This window comes from Protobothrops mucrosquamatus, unplaced genomic scaffold (assembly GCF_001527695.2).
Source record: "Protobothrops mucrosquamatus isolate PMUCROS unplaced genomic scaffold, P.Mucros_1.0 scaffold640, whole genome shotgun sequence".
NCBI classification, from domain to species: domain Eukaryota; kingdom Metazoa; phylum Chordata; class Lepidosauria; order Squamata; family Viperidae; genus Protobothrops; species Protobothrops mucrosquamatus.
The window spans coordinates 459702-486524 of NW_015386932.1; the positions used below are offsets into that span (position 1 = coordinate 459702).

Below are 26823 nucleotides of genomic sequence, written 5' to 3' on the forward strand. Positions count from 1 at the left end.
GTCTTTTTTTCTGCAAGAAAAAAAAGACTCAAGATTCATTTTCGCGTTACGTGGAAAGTAAGAGAGACGACATTGACAGAGATTTATTTATTGTTGTTTTTATTTATTAAACCTATATACTGTTCATCTTGCCAGAGGCAACTCTAGGCAGATATATGCAAAATCTGTTTGTCTTTTGACAAGATCCTCTTTCTTACTTTCTGTTACTAATAAATGCAAGCTTAAACAAAATATAGGTGTTAAATTGAAAAGTTCTGGAAGGTTTTGAAATGTTGCTCGCTTTTTGTAAGTTCTCACCTTATAATAATAATAATAGTAAAGTTGGAAGGGACCTTGAAGGTCATCTAGTCCAACCCCCTGCTCAGGCAGGAAACCCTATACCATTTCGGACAAATGGCTGTCCAGTCTCTTCTTTAAAACTTCCAGTGTTGGAGCATTCACCGCTTCTGGAGGCAGGTGGTTCAATGTCTGTTCATAAAGCGTAGGAATTGTCTAAGTCAGACTAAACCAGGAGTTTATTCTTATGTATAGAGCATGAAGTCATTGTGTTTAGATTCACACAGAGCACTAAGTTCTCCATAATTTTGTGGTTTTTCCTTTCCCTAACATGTGTTCTCTCTCTCTCTCTTACACACACATACACAACTTGTTCCTCTTTCTCTCTGCCAGACCTACATAGGTAGCATCCTGGTGGCAGTGAATCCTTACAAAATGTTCAACATCTACGGAACAGACCACGTCCTGAAGTATGAAGGCCAAGCTTTGGGAGAGAACCCACCGTGAGTCTGTCACTGGCTGCAGGGCTGATCTGGAGGGCGTTTCAACCAGTCCTACAGAAATGGGGACAGTTTCATTACACTGGGCTCTTTTGACAGCATATTCTGAGTCCTAGTGGCCATGAGGATGTCCTCATGATCTTCTGTGGCTCTGGAAAGGCCGACTGTGTGCTTGCTGAAATCTCAGAGGTTTGGATGAATAATATCTCAGTTGTTTCTCAGCCTTCTCAACCAACCAACTAGTGTCTTTTCAGGGGATTTGCAACTACGATTCCTATCATTCTGGTTCTCTGCTTTTATCGGTTAGGGCTGGGAATCCAAAACAGCTGGAAAGCATTAATGAACGGTCTTCCCTCATATATTTTTACTTTAATTGGCAGCGATTGTCTAAGATTGCAACTAGGTAGAACTACCCATGCTGGTGTTTCTGTATGTGGTTCCTTCCATATGTTTCTAACTATTGTCACTAAGGCTTGTGGGGATGCTAGCTAGAAAGACACCAGTTTGACTTGAGAGCAACCTGCTCCCTGTTTTAAAGGCAGCTTGAAACTTCCTTCCTTCCTTCCTTTCCTCTGCAGGCACCTTTTTGCAATTATTAACGTTGCCTACAGCAAGTTGAGAGACGCCAAACTCAACCAATGTATCATTATTAGGTGAGATCTGATAAACTGGCTAAAAAGAGAAAGAGAATCCCCCCCTTGTCTTCTTTCAAGTTCGGTTCCTTAAGCTGTTGAGATGTTTCAGGTGGGCTCAGGTGTCCTTGCTGTCCTTACATTCCTTCCGTCTGGTTGCTTCCAGTGGAGAAAGTGGATCGGGCAAAACCGAGGCCACCAAACTGATCCTTCGCTACCTGGCAGCCATCAACCAGAAACACCTTGCGACCCAGCAGGTAGGACAGAGAGAGGGGCCAGAGGCCAGGAGGCTCAGCCAAAGCTCTGGTGCTCACCTCAATGGAGGGGTGGTTGGAGGGGGAAGAGCCCTGAGCTTTTGAAGACCTACCATTGCTTCCCACCTTCTGTCGCCATGCTGTTCTTGATGCTTCCCTAGATAAAGGTATGGGGCAGTTGCATGCTCTCTGTCAGGTTTTAATTTTTCCAGCATCGGTTAATGCAGTGCTATTTGCATGGACTCAACTGTCTAGGGATTAGTTTGTCTCTGTCTCGTTTTCCTACGAGAATGAGGGCTTCCCTCTGAGTACTTAGTAGTAGTCCATCTCCATTCCTTAGCGGTTGATTTAATGAACCAGGATGGCAACTTCCTCCAAATTGAAGGGGTTAAGCCTCTCAGTTCCAGCCTCTCCTANATAGCAGAATCCGTTTCCCCCCTGGAGCAGCTGCGTGGAAGGGAGGGCTGCAGAAACGAGCTCCCTCCCTCCCTCCCACCCAGCCGCCCCCACCCACAAAGCCACCAACAAGGGTCCTTCCTGAAAGGCCTTTAAGCACAGTTGCCTTTTTTCAGAAAGAGGTAAACATTCCTTTCACCACCACAATTAAAAAAGAGAAGAGGAAGAGAGAAAGAGAAGTTATTTTTTTCCCTTTGGATCCAGCTGAGCGGTCCACGTGTTTATTCCACCGTCTGATTTTTCGTTCTAAGACAGCACTGGAGCCAAGGTGGTCAAAATAATGCTGGGTTGGCGAAAGGGGGCTTGCCCCCTTCCTTTCTTGTCTCCTCCCCTCTCCTCCTTCGGAGGACTCTCGATCTGGAGATGGACTGGTCCACTTACATTATTCATACGGACGAGAGCCCAAGAGATACGGTTACATTGCCAGCTCACATCAAGGGTTAGACCTTCACTCCCCTCCCAGCACCTTGCAGGATCCACACTGAAGGAGAAGAATGGAAGACCTCCCAGCCAGCTCCGAAGACCGTTGTGTGCAAGAACAACCTTCAGTGCAATCTCTGCTGGGCCTGGACAGACCTTCCCCTCAGGTCTCAAGCTTTTGAGGAAGACTGTTGAGGTCTACAACACAGCAGTTGAAGCCGAGGAGAGATATTGAGAGGCCCACAAGGACTTTCTCCAGCTTCCTCCACAGGTAAATAAAACAGAGTCTTCTCTCTTCTTCACTCTGAAATGAGTGATTGCTGAAAACAGAACAAGGGAAGGGAAGTAAGAGATCTTCTGGCTTCAGAGATACACAGGCTGGTTTTCAGTTTCAAAGAGATCGCAGAAATCTTGTGTTTTCTTCATCATGTTTGCTGTCTCCTCCTCTTCCTCCTCTTCATTTCCACATGGACAAAAGTTTGCTGAGCTTTCCCTGGAGGGGTCACGACCTAGGAGAGCATGAACGTCCTTGACCTCCCCAGAAATGGCTAAGAAAGGAAAAGAGGATAAAGAGAAAAATGTCCGAAAGGGGAAGAAGAAACTTGTGGCTCAGTTGGACGATGGGTCAGATTCTGACTTGGCAAAAAGGAACACTGAAGAGAGCGAGATGGACAGCGAGCTGGTGGAGGGAGAGGAGGAGGAGGAGGATGAAGACGACCCTAAGAAGAAGGGGGGGAAGGACAAGAAAGGTGTGGTCAAGAAGGCAGGCAAAGAGAAGAAGGGGCAGTTGGACAAGACCAGGAGGCAGCTCAAAGGAGCCTCCCAGCTGGTCATGGGCCTGACAGCAGAGGACCCCAAGAAGAAAGTGGCCAAGAAGGAACATGCCAAAGCCCAGCTGAAGGGAGCCACCAAGGCCATGGTCATGGCCAAGAAAGAGGCAGCGGTCCCACCCAAGAAAAGGCGGAGCTTGAAGAGCACCTCCAAACTCTTCATGGGCGTGAAAGGGATGGGGCCGCACAAGAGCACCAAGAAGAGCCACTTCAAGAACACCTCGCGCTTCTTCTGGGGCCTGAGGAAGTACAGCACAAAGAAGAAGAAGAAGAACAAGAAGAACAAGGGGGTGCTGAAGTCCACCTCCAACCTGATGATGCGCTTCAAATCTCTTGGAAAGAAGAAGGAGAAGAAAGAGGGAGCCTCCGACAAGGAGACCAAGAAGTCCTCGTTCATGCTGATTCGGTTAGGGGGTGGGAAGTCAGAAGATCAGCAAAGCAAAGGGGGGAGTTTTTTTGGCAACCTCTTCCGGCGGAAGAAGGCAAACCAGAACTTTAAACCCCAGGCCCAGATGGTCAGCAAGGTGGCTGCGGTCACCAACTGGCTGACCTGGAAATTCTTGAGTAAGCGTAATAGATCGAGATACGACAAACGAGCGACTGATGACTCTTGGCTAGCCAAGATTGGAGCCAAGAAACTGCCTTTCCCTTCAGAAGATGAAGTTTTGAGACACCGAGCGAATATGAGGAGAGTTGCTGGAGCCAATAAGTGTACGTGTTTTGGCCAATACCCGGACAAATTTGGCTACTGGGACCCCCTGGATTCTGCCACCTTACAAGATTACTTTGATGATTATGAAGAAGAACGTGGTTGTTACGATGGCCAGTCCCCTTTCAAGTATGGCTTGTCTGGTTATAACCAGGATTGTTATGGGAGGCATCAAATGGAAGAAGGAGATGGGCCTTATGATGAAGACTATGATGAGCAGGACCCTTATGGATACTGCAGTGACAATCAAGATTATGGACCTTCTTTCCATTATCCACCTTATGAACCTTACGAGGATCTCAGCAGTGATTATGAAGTAGAAGGTGTTCCATATTGGACTAGAGAATTAGAACACCCTGATAATCAGGAGGATGTTTACTGCCAGCAGGACATGAATGACGGTGACCAAGAATGGGCCTCCCAGTCTTCGTACAACCCGTACGCCTGTCTGCTGGACGACATAGCTGAGATGGAAGAAGCAGACAGAACGGAGACTGAACCAGAAGATGACCCCATTGCTTTCTCCCATTCTTCTGTTTCTGAACGAGAGATGGGAGGAAAGATGTCTGCCACAGCGCCATTGAACAGGAAGTTCCGGCTTTTCCCGAGGCCCCAAGTGAAGTTGTTCGGCAAGGAAAAGCTTGATGTCCCTCTTCCACCTTCCCCACAGATTTCCCTGGCTTATTTGGATCCTGAGGAAGAAGGCATCACTGAAGAAGAAGAGCAGGAACCTCTAATTTCTCCATTTGCCCAGTTTGATGGTCAGTATTTGGAATCTTTTGGGTCTCAGGAGACTTTTTCAGAGTTGCTCCCTCTGAGCAAGCTTCAGAGGTCCCACAGGAACAACTTAAGTAGAAGGAACGGGGGTTGGGATGCACATCACATGAAGCCTCATCTTTCTCCAAGAGAGTGTGGGAGCCCTCTGGGGCAGTTCCTGCAGCAATCCATCTCTCAGCCGAGACCTATTCTGAAGCACCATGAGAACTGGGGAAGGAACCAACCAGGCATGCATGAGTCCAACAGTAGAACTCTGTCTCCACGGTTTGGGAAGAAGAGTCCTCTGGAGTCATCTTCTCTGCCTCCAAGCATGCCTTTTGAAAAACCAAGTTGTACTTTCCCCTCCAGCTCTGTTAGGCGACTTAGGGGTCCAGGGAGACACCACACTATTCTCACACCTTCTCAAACCACAGTAGCAATGCAGGACGTTCTTCACAAAGAGTTGCAAAGCACTCTCCGGTCAAATTTCAATAGAAAGTCACAGCAAGACCTCAGGTTTTCACAGAGAAATGCCTCATGGTCAACAACTGGACATCAAAATCCTTCCTTCAAGGGGAAGAGGCCACATATTCCCATGTTTTCTCCTTCTCAGAGAACAGCCAAAGAAAACCCAGTTTCATCAGGGGGATGCAGGACAGCCACCATGGAAAACTCACCCAAAGACTCCCTCTCCCAGGCACCTCCTGCCTCTTACCCATCAACACACAAGCGTTTTGGAAGTCAACGCAACCTCTCATCTTCTAGCTTAGCATCTGTTAAAAGCCTGATGGACACCCCTTTCAGTCGTTCATTGTTTTATGTGTCCAGCGCTCCAGAATTTCAAGATTCTGCCAGAAATAGGACCTCTGGAAGGTGTGTCCCAAGAAAATTCTATAATCCCACCAGCAGGAGTTTGAAGTCTCCTCCATCACCTCAACCATCCCTTAGGCATTTTGGATCTCCTCCCATGCCCAGTCACTTACAGTCAAGAAGGGCAGTTCATCAGATATCTATGGACGCTTCGGGAAGCCTACCCCAGGCTTGGAACAGGCAGGCTGAGCCGCCAACGAAAGCAGTGAAGCCATTAATGAGAAACCAGCATCTGAGGCAGTTTGGCCATCGGTCCCCAGTTTTATCTGCTAGGGGTTCTCCTCACATGCTTCCTCGTCAAGGAAGCCACAGAATCAGCATTCGAGAGTCACCCCGAGGGTCATCTCCTTATGCCCAACTTCCCTTTGAAACTGGTAGACCAAAGGAAGCTCAGTCCCAGCCCCAGCCAAGGTGGCTTTGTGCCTCAGAAGAAGGAACAGCAACTCCTTGGAGTTCCTCACCCAAGATGGGAGCTACGAGAAGCTTGAGAAATGGTTTCAACTTGCCCCAATCACCCACTCGGGCTCCAAGCCCCCACAAGGACTTCATTCAGCGCATTGGACAGCCTCTGGTGGGAATGGCTCAGCCTGCTTCTGTTCAGTTCCTTCCTGGAGAAACAAGAGGACATTTAGAAGATGAGAATCCATATCTTGCAGAGTTGGGCCCAGAAGAGTCTGAAGCTTTTTCGAGGCAGCCATTTCCCCAGCATTCTCCATCTGCTATTGCATCAATGAAGCAGAAGACAGAGGCCACGCCTACCAGGTCTTCTACTCCTAAAGGGGCACGTAAGCTCTTGGGTGGGCATTTGTTCTGTACCATCCCTGGTGATAATCCTGGCAATTTGAGGAGGCCCAATCTCAGCCCCTTGTCTCAAAGAACAGTTTCATTCAAAAGACCCTACACTGTGGAAGAAGAGGGCTCCTCTTTGGGCAGACCACCTTCCTTTCGCGGCCAGTATAACAAGCCAAGAAGACCAGATTTTGCCCCCAGACCTCCTGAGCTTCTAGAACATGAAATGGAAGGAGGCGTAGGGAGATACGCAGTGGTGATGCCCCAAGTCCAACTGATGGGTTCTTCTCCTTGGAGAAGGTCCCGGAGACAAAACCAGCCATGGTCTGAGTATCACACGGTGAAGATACATGAGATGCCAAGCGAATGGACCTCTGAGAAGCTCTTCCAGCACCCTCCAGCAGAGAGTTTTAAGGCTCAGGATGTTCATCGTGGAGGAGGGAGAGGGAATGGGGTGTTCTGGTACCTGACGCGGGGAGCATCTGGGTCCAAGAGCGAATATGAAGAGACCAACAAGAACTGGCAATGCAAGGTAATCGAAAGAGTCCTGGTCTGCTGGATGTTGAAGAGGGACAGAGGGAATAAGAGACTGGAAAGCAGAACTGGTGGGGGAGTGAGAATTGGAGGAGGTCCCTTTGAATTCAATTTCTCTTGAATTTCTGAGTTCTGGGCTGTACATGCCCTAAAGCAGGGATCCTCAACTTTGGCAACTTTTAAGACGTGTGGACTTCAACATTCAAAGCTGGCTGAGGAATTCTGGGACTTGAAGTCCACACGTCTTAAAAGTTGCCAAAGTTGAGGATCCCTGCCCTGCCCTGCTCTGCTCTGGGGGACCTACACACCGCCTTAGATCAAAGACGCCCAACATGGCCGGTGTGTGTGCATAATATCCCCTTGTAACCTAAGAGCAGTATGCAAATGGGAGAACATTGAGCGGAGTTGGAACTGGAGGGGAGAATTAATTAGAGAGAAGCAGCTACCTGACTCCTTGTCTCCCGAGTAATGGAGTGAGTCACTGTTTAATAGCCAGCCCACCATGACATCCAATTGAGGTGTGTTTGCTTGCTGTCAAGACGTGGCCTTTGCAGACGCAGAAGGCTTGTTCGGTCACCACCTGCAGACCCTTCCTCTTTTCCGAGGTGGAAGGAATGGCAAGGTGGGCAGGAAAAACAGACTGGTATGGGGAGGAGGCTTCAGCCTAAGTCAGACCCTCCCCCATGCCATGAAATGCCTTCAGTGATGCTCAGCTGCTGCCAGCTCTCAGCTGAACCTCCCTGTCAGGGTGGCTGGGGAGATACAAAGGGGGGTGGCAGGGATATTTTGGAGGCCTGTCTTGACCTTGTCTTCCTACCAACTTCTAGATGCACTGCATTCACAATTTGCACTCGGCAGCCAATCTAGGAGAGGCGAGCCAGGACGGCGTGGATGACTTGACCCAACTGGAGTAAGTGTTGCAGGGCGGGTTCTCAATGGGGAGGCCGAGGGGCGCTGTCCACCCCTGAAAGATGGAGAGGCATGTTTCTCAAACTTGGCAACCTAACAAGGGTGGACTTCAACTCCCAGAATCCCCCAGCAGCACATACACACAGATACCCTGTGCATCTTAAGGGATGTTCTTTTTGCTGTTTACTGTAGTATTTTGGGGTGGGCAGGGCAAAATTGAACCAGGGATTTATGAATAGGAGGGAAAACCAGTTATGAGGGCATCTTCCACTCCTTCATCTGAGGGGGGCGGCTTAGAGCCCTGCTCCCTACGGGCTTTAGGGAGCAAAGCTTCCTTGCTCTCCTGTCATTTCCTCCCGTGCCTTTATCAGGTTTTCTCCCTGGAACTGCTGACGGCAATATTTAGTTCCCCTTCTTAAAGTTGTCCTATGTTCAGCCATGTTTGTTCTCTATGCCACAGAGACCTCCAAGAAAGTGTGGTCCTGCACAACATCCAAAGGAGGTTTGAGCGGGGACTGATCTATGTAAGTTGATCTTTTTCACTTTTGCTTCCTGGGTATTGGAAAAAAAATATCTGGAGTGATGGGGAGGGTCTGGCTTCAAACCCCAGCTAAGCCACAAGATATCCTGGGAGGACCAGACTTGGTCTTCCTTGCAGCCTTGTAAGGACGGTGGAGTTAGAGAATTTGGCACGTGAACAGTGGTCTTTTTTTCTGCAAGGAAAAAAAGACTCAAGATTCATTTTCGCGTTACGTGGAAAATAAGAGAGACGACATTGACAGAGATTTATTTATTATTATTATTATTTATTAAACTTATATACTGTTCATCTTGCCAGAGGCAACTCTAGACAGATATATGCAAAATCTGTTTGTCTTTTGACAAGATCCTCTTTCTTACTCTCTGCTACTAATAAATGCAAGCTTAAACAAAATATAGGTGTTAAATTGAAAAGTTCTGGAAGGTTTTGAAATGTTGCTTGCTTTTTGTAAGTTCTCACCTTATAATAGTAATAATAATAATAATAATAATAATAATAATAATAATAATAATAATAATAATAATAATAATAATAATAATAATAATAATAATAATAATAGTAAAGTTGGAAGGGACCTTGAAGGTCATCTAGTCCAACCCCCTGCTCAGGCAGGAAACCCTATACCATTTCGGACAAATGGCTGTCCAGTCTCTTCTTAAAAACTTCCAGTGTTGGAGCATTCACCGCTTCTGGAGGCAGGTTGTTCAATGTCTGTTCATAAAGCGTAGGAATTGTCTAAGTCAGACTAAACCAGGAGTTTATTCTTATGTATAGAGCATGAAGTCATTGTGTTTGGATTCACACAGAGCACTAAGTTCTCCATAATTTTGTGGTTTTTCCTTTATTTATTATTATTTATTATTTTAATTTCTATACCGCCCTTCTCCCGCAGGACTCCCTAACATGTGTTCTCTCTCTCTCTCTTACACACACATACACAACTTGTTCCTCTTTCTCTCTGCCAGACCTACATAGGTAGCATCCTGGTGGCAGTGAATCCTTACAAAATGTTCAACATCTACGGAACAGACCACGTCCTGAAGTATGAAGGCAACGCTTTGGGAGAGAACCCACCGTGAGTCTGTCACTGGCTGCAGGGCTGATCCGGAGGGCGTTTCAATCAGTCCTACAGAAATGGGGACAGTTTCATTACACTGGGCTCTTTTGACAGCATATTCTGAGTCCTAGTGGCCATGAGGATGTCCTCATGATCTTCTGTGGCTCTGGAAAGGCCGACTGTGTGCTTGCTGAAATCTCAGAGGTTTGGATGAATAATATCTCAGTTGTTTCTCAGCCTTCTCAACCAACCAACTAGTGTCTTTCAGGGGATTTGCAACTACAATTCCTATCATTCTGGTTCTCTGCTTTTATCGGTTAGGGCTGTGAATCCAAAACAGCTGGAAAGCATTAATGAACGGTCTTCCCTCATATATTTTTACTTTAATTGGCAGCGATTGTCTAAGATTGCAACTAGGTAGAACTACCCGTGCTGGTGTTTCTATATGTGGTTCCTTCCATATGTTTCTAACTATTGTCACTAAGGCTTGTGGGGATGCTAGCTAGAAAGACACCAGTTTGACTTGAGAGCAACCTGCTCCCTGTTTTAAAGGCAGCTTGAAACGTCCTTCCTTCCTTTCCTCTGCAGGCACCTTTTTGCAATTATTAACGTTGCCTACAGCAAGTTGAGAGACGCCAAACTCAACCAATGTATCATTATTAGGTGAGATCTGATAAACTGGCTAAAAAGAGAAAGAGAATCCCCCCCTTGTCTTCTTTCAAGTTCGGTTCCTTAAGCTGTTGAGATGTTTCAGGTGGGCTCAGGTGTCCTTGCTGTCCTTACATTCCTTCCGTCTGGTTGCTTCCAGTGGAGAAAGTGGATCGGGCAAAACCGAGGCCACCAAACTGATCCTTCGCTACCTGGCAGCCATCAACCAGAAACACCTTGCGACCCAGCAGGTAGGACAGAGGGGGGGGGCAGAGGCCAGGAGGCTCAGCCAAAGCTCTGGTGCTCACCTCAATGGAGGGGTGGTTGGAGGGGGAAGAGCCCTGAGCTTTTGAAGACCTACCATTGCTTCCCACCTTCTGTCGCCATGCTGTTCTTGATGCTTCCCCTAGATAAAGGTATGGGGCGGTTGCATGCTCTTTGTCAGGTTTTAATTTTTCCAGCATCCGTTAATGCAGTGCTATTTGCATGGACTCAACTGTCTAGGGATTAGTTTGTCTCTGTCTCGTTTTCCTACGAGAATGAGGGCTTCCCTCTGAGTACTTAGTAGTAGTCCATCTCCATTCCTTAGCGGTTGATTTAATGAACCAGGATGGCAACTTCCTCCAAATTGAAGGGGTTAAGCCTCTCAGTTCCAGCCTCTCCTACTTGATTTGGTGGAATGTAGGAAAGGATCTCAGCCCCAAATTCAGTTGTTGCTCAGAGGTCAAGCTACAGAAAATAAATATTCTGACTTATTCACTTTCACACCAGCTGGTCCTTTACACTCTCTCTCTCTCTCTCTCTCTCTCTCTCTCTCTCTCTCTCTCTCTCTCTCTCTCTCTCTCTTCGCTCTGCCCTGTTTTTTATGGGGCATTCAGGGGTTTTTCTGTGTTTCCCTCTGGTGCTTTGGCAGGCTGGTTTTTGGCGATTAAATAAAATCAGGCTGATGTAACAACCAGGGATGTTGTGGTTTACAGACATTACCGTGCCTCTAATTGATCCTATTCTTAGGTCCTATCCATTTTATTGCTTCCAATGGGGATTTGCAACAATTGCTGCTTAATTGCCCTTTGGCAAGGTTTGCCCTTTTTATGGGAGAAGAGGACTGAGGAATTTATTTCTCATTAGGGATTTCCTCCTCTTTTTTTAAAAAAAAAAAACACCCCACACAATCGGGCTCTCTTGCTAAATAAAAATGCATCCTCAAAAGCAACAGAAAGAACCAAATCATTCAACTGCCTCGGCCCAGGAACAGGAAGGACAAAGTGAATTGAAGGAATGGTTTGGTTTGGTTTGATTTCATCTGAATTGCTCCTGCATTCATCTGCCTCTGGGTCTGGAGGTTTTCAAATATATCCACGCCTTCCTTAGTGCTTTGACTTTTAGATATGTATTGCTCTTGTATTTTATCTGCCTGAGTCAGATTCTCGAAGCAACCCCTCTTCTGGAATCATTTGGAAATGCCAAGACTGTGCGGAATGACAACTCCAGCCGATTTGGAAAATTCGTGGAACTCTTCCTGGAGGAGTAAGTAAACCGATGCCTGGGTCTTCCCATCATGTCCCCCCCCCTCCTTACAGCCTCTCCGTTTCTTCCCACACAATCCTGCCTTCAAGGGCCCTGCATAACATGGATAATCCTCAACTCACAGCCATTTGTTTAGAGACTGTTTGAAGTTAACAAGGGCACTGAAAATGTGACTGACTTGAGCTGTTGTGTTTCTCCAGCAATGGGTTGATCTGTGGTGCCATCACCTCCCAGTACCTTCTGGAAAAATCCAGAGTCATCTTTCAGGTGAGGTTTTCTTCCATTCTTGGGTTGACATAGTGACTCTAGCAAGGCAGGTGAGAACTGCAAAACAGAGGATTGGCCGGTTCCTTTTTAAGAATCACAAACAAAACCTTTGGAAGAAAATGAAGATTAGCATTTGCAGGGAGCTGGGATGGAAAGGGCCTCTCTCCAGCTTGAACATGTTACGAATATTGCATTGGATTAAGCTGACAATAGAATAGAATAATAGAATAACAGAGTTGGAAGGGACCTTGTAGGTCATCTAGTCCAACCCCCCACCCAAGCAGGAGACCTTATACCGTTTCTGACGAAGCTGGTTACTTTGATCCTTTAAAATTAACTGAATGGTACTGTTGGTTGCCCACATTTGTCCAAACTAGGATGATTGTCTATGGAAGGAATGAGAGATGGATTAGATTTGGACAGCAGTTGAACATGTATTAAATAACAGGTGGATTTTTTTCTGGCAATAAGGAAAATTGTAAAGATCCCTCTAGCATTATGAGCTGAGCCCTCTCAATAAATGATTCTTTTTAAAAGAGTTCTCCAAGAGTGCTTAGAAATATCCAGTCAAGTGTAAGCCTATGTATTTTTTATTCTATTTTTTCCTTACTTTCATTGCTAGCCATTCTGGATTTTTGCACATGGGGATTAAAATATCTTGGTTTCTGACTCTTAATTATTCTTCACATCCATCAGTCTTGTCTGACTCTTTCCCTAGGCCAAAAATGAACGAAACTACCATATCTTTTACGAGATGCTAGCTGGTCTCCCCACACAGCAAAAGCAGATGTTTTGTCTTCAAGGGGCAGAGACCTACTATTATCTCAACCAGGTATGGAGCTGAGTGAGAACTCCTCGTAGTTATTTCTTCATGATGATGCCTTTGACTTTCAATTTCTGTTTCTTCCATTTCTCAGATACGTAAAAGGTCCCCAAAGTGGCTCAGATCAGGTTCTAAAAAAAAAAAATACTTTCTCAGAGACTTCTCATGAGATGAAATGGGAAAGGAAAAAAGAGGGGTGAATTCTTAAAATCCAGGAGAAAGGAGTGAACTAAAAAAAAGTGGGCCTTGATCTAGGTTGGGCCAACTAATCCTCGTTTTCTGGGAAAAGTCAGTATTGGTCACCTCCTGCCAATTGTCTCAGGACACTTAAGCAGAAAAAGATGATGGCTCCATTGGACGAGAAGATGATTGTTCTGGATTCTCCTGCCATTAAAGGCACTAGGCACAGGCTGTTGGGAGTCAAATGTTTTCCTGCTGTCTTCCCCAGGGAGGCAACTGTGAGATTCCTGGCAAAACAGACCTAGAAGATTTTCATCGGCTGCTTGACACCATGGAGGTCTTGAATTTCAGCCTCCAAGACCAGGACAGCATCTTCCGAATCTTGTCTTCCATTCTTCACCTGGGGAATGTTTATTTTGAAAAGTATGAGGTAGGAGGCAACATTGGATGTCAGGGAGAGGATTCCTTATTCCAAGGAAAGCTGTTTGAGCTTGATTTGGGTGCTTGCAGACCGACTGCCAGGAAGTGGCCTCAGTGCTGAGCGCCAAGGAGATCCGGGTCGTGGCGGAGCTGTTGCAGATCTCTCCTGAAGGCTTGCAAAAGTCTATCACCTACAAAGTGACGGTGAGGGAGTGAAAATCTAGACATGCACACACACACAAAAAAAGCAGATGCTGTCCTCAGTCTGTAATGAGATCCACACTGAGCCCATAACTCATTTACAACATCTTGGGTAGTTCTGGTGTTTTGTTTTCCCCCAAGTGTTGTTTGCAAGAAACAACACTTCAGAGCCAAAACGGAACAAGTGGAGTCAGCACAGGAAGTTGGAACAAGCTTTGAGATGGTCCATAGCAAGGAGGACTGGAGTCTGTTGAGAAGGTCAGGTCTTACCATCAATGGATGGAGAAACTGCTCACCACAACCCCTGAGTTGGAGTCCCACTTTTTGAGCAAACGGGGAAGTTCGGAAGGTCCCGTAATTAGCCAGGGGCTCTTTTCTGCCCACCCCAAAGCCCCAGTTCCCATTTCCAACCTTTGTAACTCACAATCATGAGACTCTTATGACTACTATACTTAGATCTTCTGAACTGAATGCCCTCTCTTTGGACATGAAGATATCCTTTGGTAACTATTCCACAGTAAGAAAACTCCAGAAGTCCCATCCAAGGGTACCACTGTGAAAACAGTTTAGAGTGCTGGTGGGGGCAGGGAAGGGAAGGCCGCCATCTTGCTTCTTCCTTTGCTTTTTGATAGGAAACGATGAGGGAGAAGATTTTCACACCACTCACTGTGGAAAGTGCTGTGGATGCCAGGTAAAGAGAGAATGGGGGCAGGGGAAAGGGAGGTATGAGGCCCAGCTTGGCGCCCTACATTGGAGACCACCATGCTTACAACAACATCAGTGGCCTGCATGTGTCCTTCCAGTTCTGATGTTCTGCCTTGTGGGTGGTCTTCCCTTAATCCTCTCTTCTCAGAGACGCCATTGCCAAGATCCTTTACTCGCTGCTCTTCAACTGGCTCATGGACAGGGTCAACAAGCAGATGTGCCCCAAGCAAAACACCCTCTCAATTGCCATCTTGGATATCTACGGGTTTGAGGTGAGGAAGAGAGAGTTAGGCTAAAGAGGCACCTTGGGGTGCTCTGTCCTGCACCTGGAGGAAAGAGACAGGAAGAGAACGCAACCAGGAGGTCCTTTGGAACCTTCCTCTTCCGATTTACAGAGGCCGTAGTTCAGGGTTAGACGTCTTCTGCCACCGAGCCTCAAGCTGGACCTCTAGAAAATTCCTGGATTGTCCTCTTTTTTTGCAATGTCTTTGCAAGTTTGGGCCCTTCTCTTAGATCATTCCAGCTTGTTAATGAAGGTCAACAATTCTGCTTAAGCACCAGTCTATTTTTGTTGGTGGTTCCTTGCAGCTAATATCTGATCTGCTGGGTTAATTTATTTGGTATATGACTGCCAAAGACTGACTCCTTAGAGCAGGAGTAGGCAACCTTGGCTCTTTTACAACTTGTGGACTTCAACTCCCAGAATTCCTGAGCCAGCATAGTTGAAGTCCACGAATCATAAAAGAGCCAAGGTTGCCTACCCCTGCCTTAGAGCTTTTGGGACCGAATAAAAAGCACGCAACCAAATTCTAAAAACAGCAGAAACGATCCACGTTGGATGACTGGAGCGTCTCAATTCCTTTTTCTCCCTCCCTCCTTGCTTTTCCCCATAGGATCTTGGTTTCAACAGTTTTGAGCAGCTGTGCATTAATTATGCCAATGAATATCTCCAATATTTCTTTAACAAGATTGTCTTTAAGGAAGAACAGGTAAGACCAGGAGGAGCCAAAGCCCTTGAGATTTTAAAGGCTGCTGGTTGAATCAGATTCACCACCAGCTTTGTGCAAAGGAATCTAAAACGGAGCTGGCATTTTATTTGGTGGCTCTCTGCTTTAGGTTAGAAGCCAGGTGACCCCCTTGGAAAATGTCCCAATGCAGTTTTTGAAAGAGATCCTCACTGTTTATGGTTCAAGAAGTAACCGAAGTCTTTGAAGGGACGGCCATCCCCAGAGTTCTTAGAACTTCGGGAAACACCCTTCGTGGGAAAGATTCTGCTTTGGAGGGGACTCAGACTTGGCCAGCTGGACCTGCATTCTGGTTGAGGCCGTTTCTTGGTCTTGCTTTTCGTGAAGGTTACTTAGCAAAACGGCAGCAGCTTTTTGTTCTTTTGTTTTTAATCAGTGATGCATCTGCTGCTGTGGTTATGGACAGCAGGGGCTCACTGGGGCTGCTGTGTTGTCCTCAGGAAGAATATATCCGTGAGCAGATTGAATGGAGAGAGATTGCTTTCACAGACAACCAGCCCTGCATCGAGCTGATTTCCCAAAGGCCTCACGGCATTTTGAAGATCCTGAATGACCAAAGCAGTTTCCCTCAGGTGATGTGGCCTCCACTGGCTTGGTGCAAGGCGGAACTCGGGAATTAATCGAAAGAAAGGCTTCCTGCCTATGGGAAAGCCTTCTACCCAGCTTCAGAAGGACTTTGCGCATAGATCCCCTAAATAGCATTTGCCTCCCAAAACTTCGTCATAAGTCCTGAGCAGGGGAAAGGTCTTCTCCTTATGAGGAGGGTGTTCCTTGGAGATAAGTCAGTCCGAATGTCTTGGGGGTGATTTATGATTGTGCCTCCATCTTTCTAGGCTACGGATCACACATTCCTTCAGAAATGCCACTATCATCATGGCTGCAATCCCCTCTATTCCAAGCCAAAAATGCCACTGCCCGAATTCTCTATCAAGCACTATGCAGGAAAAGTAACCTACCAGGTGAGGAGGAGGAGGAGGAGGAGGAGGAGGAGGAGGAGGAGGAGGAGGAGGAGGAAGAGGAGGACATATCTGCACCATCACGTGTCCAGGAAGGTTTGGGAGGAGAATCTTGATTTGTGAGATCTCAGCAACCAGTTTTGGTGCCATCAGCTGTTTCCATTACAAGCTCAGAGGCTGAGCACTCAGCTTTCTGTCTGCCATCCGGGCTGAACTGTCATCCTGCACAATATGTTCCATCATAGCAGCCTAAGGAAAATGGAGCTGGAAGCCAACATTCATGGGCATCATCCAGCTGAGAAATGAGCCATGGTTTGTTCAGCCTTCTCAAGCCGGGTGCCACCCAGAGAACTTGGGACGTCGGCTCCTGAAATTCTTGATGGTGACTCACTTTCTCTTCCTGCTTGCTCCTAGGTGCACAAATTCTTGGATAAAAACTACGACCAAGTTCGCCAGGATGTCCTCGATCTTTTTGTCAACAGTAAAATCAAAGTAGGTGCTTAAACTGACCTCTCAGTTGGCCCCGATTCTTCCAGTTTGCACAAGTTTAAATGTTTACCTTGCAATGTTTGGAAAAGGGAGAAGGAGGGACATGTTATTAGAAACAAAGAAATAAATACGGGGTGGGGAGAGGTTTATAAGACACATAAAGCAACTTATAGTCTAACATAAACTATTAATAATTGCAGAGCAATAAACCCACCCTTATTATTAATCCTGGTTTGCCTAAATGTGATGAACATGATGGTGATTCTGATTTGTCCAGCAACCTAGCGAATTCCTTCTAGATTATTAAAGGATCTTGGCTTAATCCTTCTTTCCCAGTTTAGCCCACCTCCCCAAATCCCTGAAGAATAAAATAAATAGGGGAGGGGAGAGATTCGTCTACAAGCTTCTTGGAAGAGGCTGGGATCCCGTTGGGCATGAAGGGATGAGCAGCGATGGAGCCATTTCTTCCTCCTTGTCTGCTCTGCTCTCGGCTTAGATGGTCGCCAGCCTCTTCTTCAGCCACGCTCAGTTGGTGGCTCAGCAGAGGACCATGATGGGGAAAAGCAGCACGAGCAAACGGAAGTATAAGCCCCAAACGGTGGCTGCAAAGTTCCAGCAGTCACTTCTGGACCTGGTGGAGAAGATGGAGAGGTATTTGGAACAGGACTCCAGTCTTAAGGTCAATTAACAGATGCAACGTGGACACAAGACCCCGCCTCCTTCAGAGGTTGTGGGTGCTCCATCCCTGGAGCTTTTCAAGAAGAGACTGGACAGCCTTTGGTCTGAAATGCTACAGGGTCTCCTGCTTGAGCGGGGGGTAGGTCTAGAAGACCTCCAAGGTCCCTTCCAGCTCTGTTATTCTATTTTTCCATTTCCCTTGCTTTCCCAATAGAAAGCTCGGACACGTTTGGTTTCTTTTTCAAGGGGTTTGTTTTGCTTTATCCTCCAAGCAATTTTGCTCAGACGTTTATCTCTTTCTCTCTCTGCAGATGTAACCCTTTCTTCGTTCGCTGCCTCAAGTCCAACAGTAAGAAGGTAGGGAGGACTCCATGCTATCTCTCTCCTGCTCCTGTTTTTCCCAAATCAGGCAGTTCCTATCCCTATTCGTTTGAGGATAATGTATATGTCCTTCTCCATCCTGCCCATCAATTGCATTTTAACTCAACTGTCTCTTTTGGATGCACAGCAATAAGTAGATTATTACTTGTTCAACAACTTCTCCTCCTCCTCCTCCTCCTCCTCCTTCCCCCCCCCTCCAGGAACCAGGACTGTTTCAGGCTGATACAGTCAGCAACCAGCTACGATCCTCGGGAATCCTGGAGACCATCCGAATCCGCAAGGAGGGCTTTCCTGTCCGGATCCCATTCCAGATCTTCATTGACAGGTGCAGACAAGCCCTCTGAGATCCTTGGTCCAAAGCTATTCCAGCCTGGGACCAGAGCTCCGGGGCCCTAGATCCAAGGGCCAGAGCGGAGGAGGAATCCTTGTAGACCACGAGGCTCAGGTGTCATGCCAACATTGCAGCATGGGAAAAGCAAGTCCACCATACGATGGCTTAGCACTTCATCCCAGTCCAATCCGTGTCTCCTCAGGTACCGTTGTCTGGTGGACATCCGTACTGACATCATCCCAGATGGGTGGAATTCTGTGGGGGTGCTGAAGAAGCTGTGCCCAGTCACCCCAGAGATGTACCGCATTGGCACTACCAAGGTAAAACCGCCATTGTTGATGATAACTTAAATACAAGAAGTTACAGAACAAAAAGTAGAGGGACGCTGCACGACGGGGTCCCTGATCTTTAGAGAAGGGCTTGGTGGATTCTTCTCAACTGATTCTGCTCACAGTGTGTCTGGATGGATTTGGACATCAAGAACGGCTGTTCAGGTTCTCCTATGCCAGGTCTTCTCCATCACCAGCTGTTCCACCTGGTCACTGTGAAATGGTCATGTAACCATGGGAACAACCTGACATTACCTGAATCCCCATATTTTGCTTTTCCTTCACCTATCCTTCCTCTTCCTCCTCTAGCTCTTCATGAAGGAAAACATCTACCAGCATCTGGAGGCCAAGCGGGAACAGATTGTCCAGATGGCAGTGGTGACCCTCCAACGTTACGTCCGTGGCTTTTTGATCAAGAAACGCTTTTATGCCTTACGCTGCAAGATAATCCTATTTCAAGCCCGGGCACGGGGTTATCTTGTCAGGTGCTGAGTTGGACTGTCCCTGAGGGTCTTGGGGGGGGATGCTTGTGGACGGGCTTGAATAGAGCCTCTGTCGTGTGTGGACCAGCCTGTCATCACTGAAAGGCTTTTCAGAATTAATATTCTAATCCGGTATAAAGTCTAATTCTCTGCCCAGTCAACCAAATATTCTCTGAAAAACACTTGTAGGATCTTCTAAGTCCCTCCTGTGTTTGGGGTTAACAGCTTAGGGATCTCAGAAAACTCTAAGATGCATTTCCAGCTGAATTCTGAACAGATTCAACCACTCCCACTGATCATCTAAAAGACCATGCCCTTTCTACTCCCTCATTTTAGCATCTTGTGAGGTGGGTTCCTCTGAGAGTGAGGGACAGGTTTAAGGACCACTCAGGTGGACTTGCTTAACTTAGTAGGAATTTTGAGGACTTCCCCAACTTGGTGTTCTCCAGACATGCTGGAGTGCCTCTCCCATAATGTCAGCCAAGATCCCAACAGCCTTGCTGGATGGGGTGAGATGATGGATCTCCAAAACCTCTGCAAGAGGTCATGTGGGCGAATGTTCCTCCCACCTTCTCCCTCGGATATAGATACCATCTTTGTCCATTACTGTGTTTTGATTTGATTTTTTACCCTGGGTAGGAGAAAATGTTGTTGAGACTTGGGGTGATCTTTCCCACCTCCATCCCGGGGGTTTCCCGTCCTGCAGGCAAAAATATGGGAGGCTGCGTCAGACGCTCATCAAATTCAGGTGCCTGGTACGCATCTACCTGAACCGCAGGAGGTACCTCAAGGTGCGTCCCTGGGGGCTCTGAGTGCAAATCGGGATGTGGGAAGAGGATTTGGGAGAGAGGGATTTTGTGTTAGGCATCGCATAATAAATTGCCCAAGTCATTTGAGGCCTACTCTGCAGGGTGGACTACAGTTCCCACATTATCAATTACCCCAAGTTGGGGCCTTCTCCAAGAAAAGTATTTGCTCTATCCTTGCACCCAGGTGCTCTGGAATAACATATTCAATTGCTTCAGAACACTCAGGCATCCAAGGCAGTGTTCCTGTTCGGTGCATGGACCATCGAGCTGTACCTGGAGATCTTAGAAATTGGTCTTGGGCAAGCAGAGATCCAAAACACACTTAGGGTCCCAACCTCAGTTTGAAGGAGTCTTTGAACATTTTGCATTTTGTCTTTTGTCTCAATATGTGGACTTTCTGCTTCAGGACTGGATCAAAGTATCCTGATCTTCTTTGAGATGGAATTCTATTCATGAGGTGGAGTGCTTCTCTGACCTTGAAATCTCACTCTCTGCTTTCAGAGGAAGGACGAGGAGCGTCGAATTGCAGAAGAGGAGAAGAGAAAGGCTGAGCAGGTAATTCTCGAGTGTTTTAGGGTGGCTTGGGGGCGAGGGGGTCAGTCTGAAGACTTTGCACAGCACGCAGACACTTCCAAGGCAAATCCACACGGTTTTAATTCTTTTGAGGAGAACTTGCACTGCAAAAAAATATTACTTTGGTAACTTGCATATGCAACTGGGGCAATTTTGCTTAATGCACTAGAAGGGAAACAATCATCGGGATAATTAAAGGTGACTCATTTCTCTGGGTTCCACTAGGAACTGAGTCAGCGAGAAGTGATGAAAGTGGCAGACTTGGAAATCCCTGCTGATCTGGTCGGACTCTTAAACACAGTGGCTGGTAGGTCATGATCCACTATGAACCAAGGGAATTTCAAGAGGGTGCCCACGTGAACGTCTCCGAGGATTTTAGAGGCCAGATCGTTGAGGTCCCACTATAACATTTCCAGTAAGGAAGTTAATTCCTCCTCCGTACCACTGGTGGCAAGTTGAGTAAACCACAACGTCTTAGCTGTCAGAAGGCACCAGACGCTGAATTGTTTGCTTATAGCTGTAGACCTGTTGGCCTATCTCTGCCAGTTGCTTTAGCTCTGGACGGGTACATTACAAGCATTGCTTCAAAAAACACACACAAAAAGAAAGTGCCTGGATGGGTCTCCCACTTGCATTCTGGGTCCCAGAAAAGGGAGACTACCTCTAGCATTAGAGAGAACCTATTGCCCACTTGACATGGTCCAGCCAACGTTTTCTTGCATTCTCATTGGTGAACTTAAGGGGTTAGGATGGGGAACCCCCCCCCCTTTGCCTTCTGCACTGGCTGCCTTGTTCCTATTCCTCGTAGTTCACAAGCAAGTGAATGAGGACTGTGTCACCCCTGTCCCCCCACCCAAGATGCAGGCCGACTCCCAGCTCACCCTGCCTCTTGACATCAACAATTACTCCATGGCCAAGTACGTGCAGCTCTACTTCAAGGTAAGGGTGACAATGCTGGGCTTAATGGTGTAAAGTGTGCTTCATTCACGTCATTGTTGGAAGGTAGACCGAAAGGTCACCCTTGTGGTTGAGTTTACATGCTGCATTTAGCCATGCATTGGGTTTAAAACATGGCTAATTTAGCAAGCCACCATGGCTTGCTTTGTAGGTATCCTTTAGGAAATCAAAAGTTGACTCAAAAGTGACATGTTAGACCATTGGCATTGGGTTATAAGCTACCCTGAGTTGATTTATTCTTACTTATGCAACTCACTTTATTTAACAATTGGGATGGTGCCTCAGTCTCTAGAAGAACTCTTGATTGATTGATTGATTGATTGATTGATTGATTGATTGATTGATTGTTTATATGCCCTACTTCAGTGTCAACTCTTACTGACCACATATAGACCTTCTCCAAGATGGTCTCTCCCCAACCTGATCCTTCAGGTCTTCCAACAATGCCCCCACCACCACTGTAATTGACCCCATTCTTGCTGCTGGTTGCCTTCTTCTCTTTCTTTCTACTTTTCCCAGAATTAGGCCATCTAGAGAGAGCCGGGTGTTGCCATAAGGCATCCAAAATAGGATAATTTGAGATTGGTTGCTTATGCCTCAAGAAAAAAACACTGGACTGATTTGTTGGATGATCCACAGAGAAACTCTAAGCTGAACTGGAGCTAAACCACTCTTAAGGGGTTGTGTGACTTTTGAAACTTTTGTCTTTCTCGCTCTGGGTAGGGCCTCCTCCACCACCGTCTCTGTCAAGAAGGGTGTGCAAACGAGTCTTTCGGTCACTTCTCTGTCATTCCACAGGAGCCACTTTTTGGGATGCTCACGAGGACTCTGTCATCCCCCCTGACTCAGTTAGATGAGAGTTTGGCCCCTGAAGCTCGTAACCTCTTCAAACTGGTAGGTGAAAAGTGGATTGCTCCCTCCAGCCTGGTCAAATGGTGGCCATCAACATAGTGGTAGTGGTAGTGCGCATTTTTGGTCACTCTCTGGATTTTCTCTGTGGTAGGTCCTCCGCTTTATGGGCGATGCCCAGCTCAACGGCATCCAGGAGAACCTGTTTGGGAACTACATTGTACAGAAGGGGCTCTCTATGCCAAGCCTGCAAGATGAGATCCTGGCCCAGATTGCCAACCAAGTGTGGCGGAACACCAATGTCCACAATGAAGAACGGGGCTGGCTGCTGTTGGCCTCGTGTGTCAGCGCCTTCGTGCCCTCCCCCCAGCTGGCTAAGTACCTGCTGAAGTGAGTGGGGTCAGGTCTACCTCCAAAGGAAACCCAAAGAGGACAGCTGCATTAGCTGGTGACGATGGTGACCATAGGAGAGGGCAGTAGCACTGGGTGAGGGTGGCCCTCCTCTTCATCTTCTTCCCAAGGCCACAAGAGGAATTTAAAAGGAGGCTCCACCAGCTGGCCTGACGTTCATGGCCAGGAGAGATAGGAACACAGCTCGGTTGACCCTCACTCATCCATCTATTCTGAGCATGACTGCCAGGTGTGCTGCATGGCTGGCATCTTCTTTTATTCACTGTCTCCCTCTGCACTTCTCCCCATCCACCCAGGTTTGTTTCGGACTATGCCTCGGATAGCTATCAACCTGTCTGCCAACACAAGCTCATGCAAGCAATGGCAAGGGGCCAGGATGGTGGGGAGGCCGCCCGAGCTTATCCACCCACCCTTCTGGAGTGGACAGCCAGCCGGGACCGAGTGAACATGGCCCTTGATGTGTACTGTTTCAATGGTGAGTTAAGGAAGACAGCAGAATGGGTTGGGAACCGACAGGCAGGTGAGAAGTCTCCTTCTCTAGGACCTGGGAGTTTGCTAGAGAAACACCCACCGCAGGAAGAGGAAAGGCCCAAAGCTGAATGGCTGGGAAACTGAATTCAGATCCCTAATTGTAGGCATGTGGGGAAAACCTTGGGAGACGGGGAAAGAGAGGCTGCCTAGGGAATGATCAGATGACAGAGGACATAAACCACAGCTGCACATGTAGAGAAGAAGACTCAGAACTGAACCAAAGTTCTCAGGCTGTAAGAGAGACGCTGGGAGATTTGTACTTTCAGACTTGCAAGATTCTGTTAATGTAGCCTTCCAAGAAAGAAGGATTAGCTCATCTGGGTTTCCTGTTTGTTCTGTGTGGAAAGGCTGACAAAATAAGGCAGCAGGAGGAGCATCTATCAGAGTGAATGACTTGAGTTTTGTTTCAACAGGAGACCGTTATTCTTGCCCTGTCCATTCCTGGGCCACAGGGGAAGGCCTTGCTGAAAGTGTATTGAAATACAGGTAGAAGAAACGGGACGTGGGGGATATGTGTAGTGGGATGGAGGAAGAGGGGGTGGGCTCCATTTCAATGGCCTTTTCCTCCAGCTCTCCAAGCACTGGAAGTCAGAGGCAAGGAGCTCTTGAGAAGCTCCTTAGAGATCTTGTCTCATCCACCTTGAGCCCCAGCTTCCCGATGTTGGACTCCTCTCCTCCCAGCAGAACACACAGTGGCTAAGCCCCAATGCTCCTTCACAGGGGTCTTCCAGAGGGATGGCGAGGCTGGTCCGTCACCATGAAGGATGGTGCCCAGTGGGCCGAGCTGGCTGGCCACGACTACGTTTTGGATCTGATTTCTGATCTGGAGCTGATCCGAGGTTTCCCCAAGCAGAAGTCCTATTTCATCCTTGCCTCTGAAGACCCAGAGAAATACACTGGTGGCAAATTGTAGGTTGCATCATGGCTCTTCCTTGGAAGGGGTTAGGGTTTAAGAGCTTTCATTGGTTCGGGGGGCTTACCAAGGAAGAAGAGAACAGCCAACATGGGGTGGTGTTACCCCCAACAATGGGAGACCCAAGTCTTGGAATTGAGGTGGTTGTAGACTCTTCTGTCTTCTATGGTCTTGACCCTGGATGGGACGGAATGATTCTTCCCTAGACTGTGAAAGAGGTTCTGCTTAGATATCATGGATCTAGACCAGTTCCGGACCATCCCTAGGTCAAGTTTGACTTTGGTCTTTCCTTCTGCTGCTCTCCTCCTTCTGCTTCGTAGGGTTTTCCAACGTGGTTCGGATTCAGATGGGAGAGTTCCTCCTCCGCCATTGATGAAGGCTCCCACTGTGGCCTCTGCCCCCCTGCCAGACTCTGAGGGATATTGCAGCCATGGTGAGAATCTGGGATGCGACTTATGGTTTGTGTCAGAGCATGGGATCCATCTTTGCAAGATCTGGGGTAATCCTGCAGCCGGGGGCCATGCAAATGTGAAGACTGTGTTAGAGCAGTGTTTTTTGATCTTGGCCTTTTAAGATGGGTGGACTTTGACTCCCAGAATTCTGGAAGTCCACCCATCTTAAAGAGGTAAGGTTGGAAAACATTGGATTAGAAGATGCATTTTTTCTCACTGGAGCTCAGGGTTGAAAGAAAAAAGTCTGCAAGAAAAAGACGAAGCTCATAGAGCACCAAGGACCCCACATTTCTCTCTGCCCGTTGGCTGCATTCACACTAAACAATTAAGGGCTGTTTTGTGCCACGTATCCCCCATTAGGCTGCTGACATGGGAAATGTGTCTTTTGAAAAATGTTTCTCTACCAGCAATAAAAATGGCAAAAATGTCATTTTCTCTTTGCAATTGATCTTATTTATATTTCTTTTTTTAAAAAAAACCTGCAAACAGATTCAGATACCTGCAGTGAACCCAGGAGCCAAAAAGGACTGGATCACTATCTGGATAGCCTCTTTGATCCTGTGCTGTCCTATGGAAAAGGGGTAAGACTAGCCTCCCTCTCTCCCACACCCCCTAGATTCAAAAAAGGCCACCCCAGAGTATCTTGTGTTTTTCACAGAAATTTGTTTTTCCAAGAGCTAGAAATTCCAAATGTGCATTGCTAACATATTGAAGGGTGATCAGATATGTTAAGAACGTGTGAAAGAGCTCAGCTCAAAGCATTTTTTTCAGCCCCTGTGGGTTCTGGACTTGGGGGTCCTGAAGGGGAAAATGTGTCTATAGAACTGCTTTGATTTCTACCCACAAAGGAACTAGAGAAGCCAGCCGCCATCTCACGAAGGATGAAAGGTGGTGGCCACGTTGGAGAAGGCAATGGTGCAGTGGTCCCTCAGACCTTTGGTCAGTACGAGCTGGGCTACCTTAGTGTACATATTTGTTGGGGAAAAAAAGCTTTGTCTGCAATCTTTTTGGATGTGCTAGTCTTTCCGGGGCACTTTACAAACATTTAGAAGTGCAGAAACAGAACCGTAACAATAATATCCATGCTCCAACTCTACGGTTATCATCATCAGTGCTGGAATAAGACACAGCTGGTCCAAATTAAGAAGACATTAGAAGAGAAACGGTTTGTGCAAAGCCTGCCAATGATGAAGAAAATTTCAAAGCCCAGAGGCCGCCCCAGCCTGCATCTTATGGACGGTGGTGCTGCCGTTCGGAGTAAATCCACCAATTTCTGAATGCTAGGATGGTGTTCTCTGTTTTTGCAAGCATCTAGCATTCTTTGGCTAGCTCAACGGGCTGTTTTCATCTTTCCTCTCCACAGGAAAGGAGGAGAAGGCTGTGTTGACACAGCTGGCTTACGACAAGCACCAAGAGTCAGTTCTGGTTAGTAAAGGCAGGAACTGTCCAGTTGAACGGAAGGTACTTTACGGAAGTGCTGGATAAGAGGGACACGCTGAAAAGAAGTCCATGGAGATTCTCCCTCACCCAGCTCACGGCTGTCCCAAAGTTGCTTTGCCAAAAGGCCACTGGACTTTCTTGGGTTTTTATTTTCCTTGAAGACGTTTCGCTTCTCATCCAAGAAGCTTCTTCAGTTCATGGCTTCTTGAATGAGAAGCGAAACGTTTTCAAGGGGAAAAACCCAAGAAGGTCCAGTTGCCTTTTGGGAAAGCACCTTTGGGACTTCTGAAAAGAAGCCTACAGCATCCTTTTGTTCTCGCCTGCTTTCCATGTCAGACGCCCAGTTTCACAGGTGTGCAAGGGGAGGGGGGGAAGGAAGTGAAGCCCAACAGACTTGCCAACCGCCAAACAACCTGTGCCAACTTGGCCAATGGCAAGGCAGCCAGGAGCTGCTTTAGAGTGGCATTTGGGCATCTGCCGATCCCCTCCCCTTTCCGATGCCTTTATACCCTCCTCAGCTGACCCAAGGCTGGCCGACACTGGATACTCCCCTCCCAAGCAGCATCTGTATCCATTTCACTTGCAGGCTGGCCTCGGCAACTGCCAGAGCCCTGGATCTTTCCCTGCTGCGTGTTGTCCGGGCAAGGACAGGCTTTCACACTCCAGCGATCTGCCCTGGAGCGATGGCCCAGGTCTGGGGGGTGGGGGTGGGTAGAAGGGGAAACAGCTCGGCAGAGGGGTCCTCTTTGCCTCCCCCAGACCAGCCCAAGGCAAGGGGGTAATGGTAGGCAGAGGGGTAGCAGAGTTTTGGGGAGGGGTCCTGGGCTGGATAAGACAGACCAAGATCCCTGCAGCAGGACCACAAAGCCCAGGAGGGACAGGATTCCCAGTTTGCCAATGAATCCCACCCTCC

The 26823-nt window shown here is 47.4% G+C and overlaps 1 protein-coding gene across 1 annotated transcript in view; it reads left to right on the plus strand.

Moving 5' to 3' along the window:
- The window catches only part of MYO15A (myosin XVA), a 49773-nt gene that overhangs the window by 5556 nt on the left and 17394 nt on the right, over nucleotides 1-26823 (plus strand). The window contains 37 exon segments of the mRNA XM_029284477.1: nucleotides 670-779; nucleotides 1575-1665; nucleotides 3128-4838; nucleotides 5604-5706; nucleotides 6793-7024; nucleotides 7854-7936; nucleotides 8396-8459; nucleotides 9442-9551; nucleotides 10122-10196; nucleotides 10342-10432; nucleotides 10592-10597; nucleotides 11605-11708; nucleotides 11909-11975; nucleotides 12694-12807; nucleotides 13247-13408; nucleotides 13489-13602; nucleotides 14232-14290; nucleotides 14453-14576; nucleotides 15198-15293; nucleotides 15770-15901; nucleotides 16163-16288; nucleotides 16700-16777; nucleotides 17271-17425; nucleotides 17764-17809; nucleotides 18034-18158; nucleotides 18367-18484; nucleotides 18803-18978; nucleotides 19682-19832; nucleotides 20583-20664; nucleotides 21166-21296; nucleotides 22113-22208; nucleotides 22318-22553; nucleotides 22871-23049; nucleotides 23519-23591; nucleotides 23826-24014; nucleotides 24985-25051; nucleotides 25319-25435. Coding sequence (XP_029140310.1) covers nucleotides 670-779; nucleotides 1575-1665; nucleotides 3128-4838; nucleotides 5604-5706; nucleotides 6793-7024; nucleotides 7854-7936; nucleotides 8396-8459; nucleotides 9442-9551; nucleotides 10122-10196; nucleotides 10342-10432; nucleotides 10592-10597; nucleotides 11605-11708; nucleotides 11909-11975; nucleotides 12694-12807; nucleotides 13247-13408; nucleotides 13489-13602; nucleotides 14232-14290; nucleotides 14453-14576; nucleotides 15198-15293; nucleotides 15770-15901; nucleotides 16163-16288; nucleotides 16700-16777; nucleotides 17271-17425; nucleotides 17764-17809; nucleotides 18034-18158; nucleotides 18367-18484; nucleotides 18803-18978; nucleotides 19682-19832; nucleotides 20583-20664; nucleotides 21166-21296; nucleotides 22113-22208; nucleotides 22318-22553; nucleotides 22871-23049; nucleotides 23519-23591; nucleotides 23826-24014; nucleotides 24985-25051; nucleotides 25319-25435 — 5793 coding nt within the window.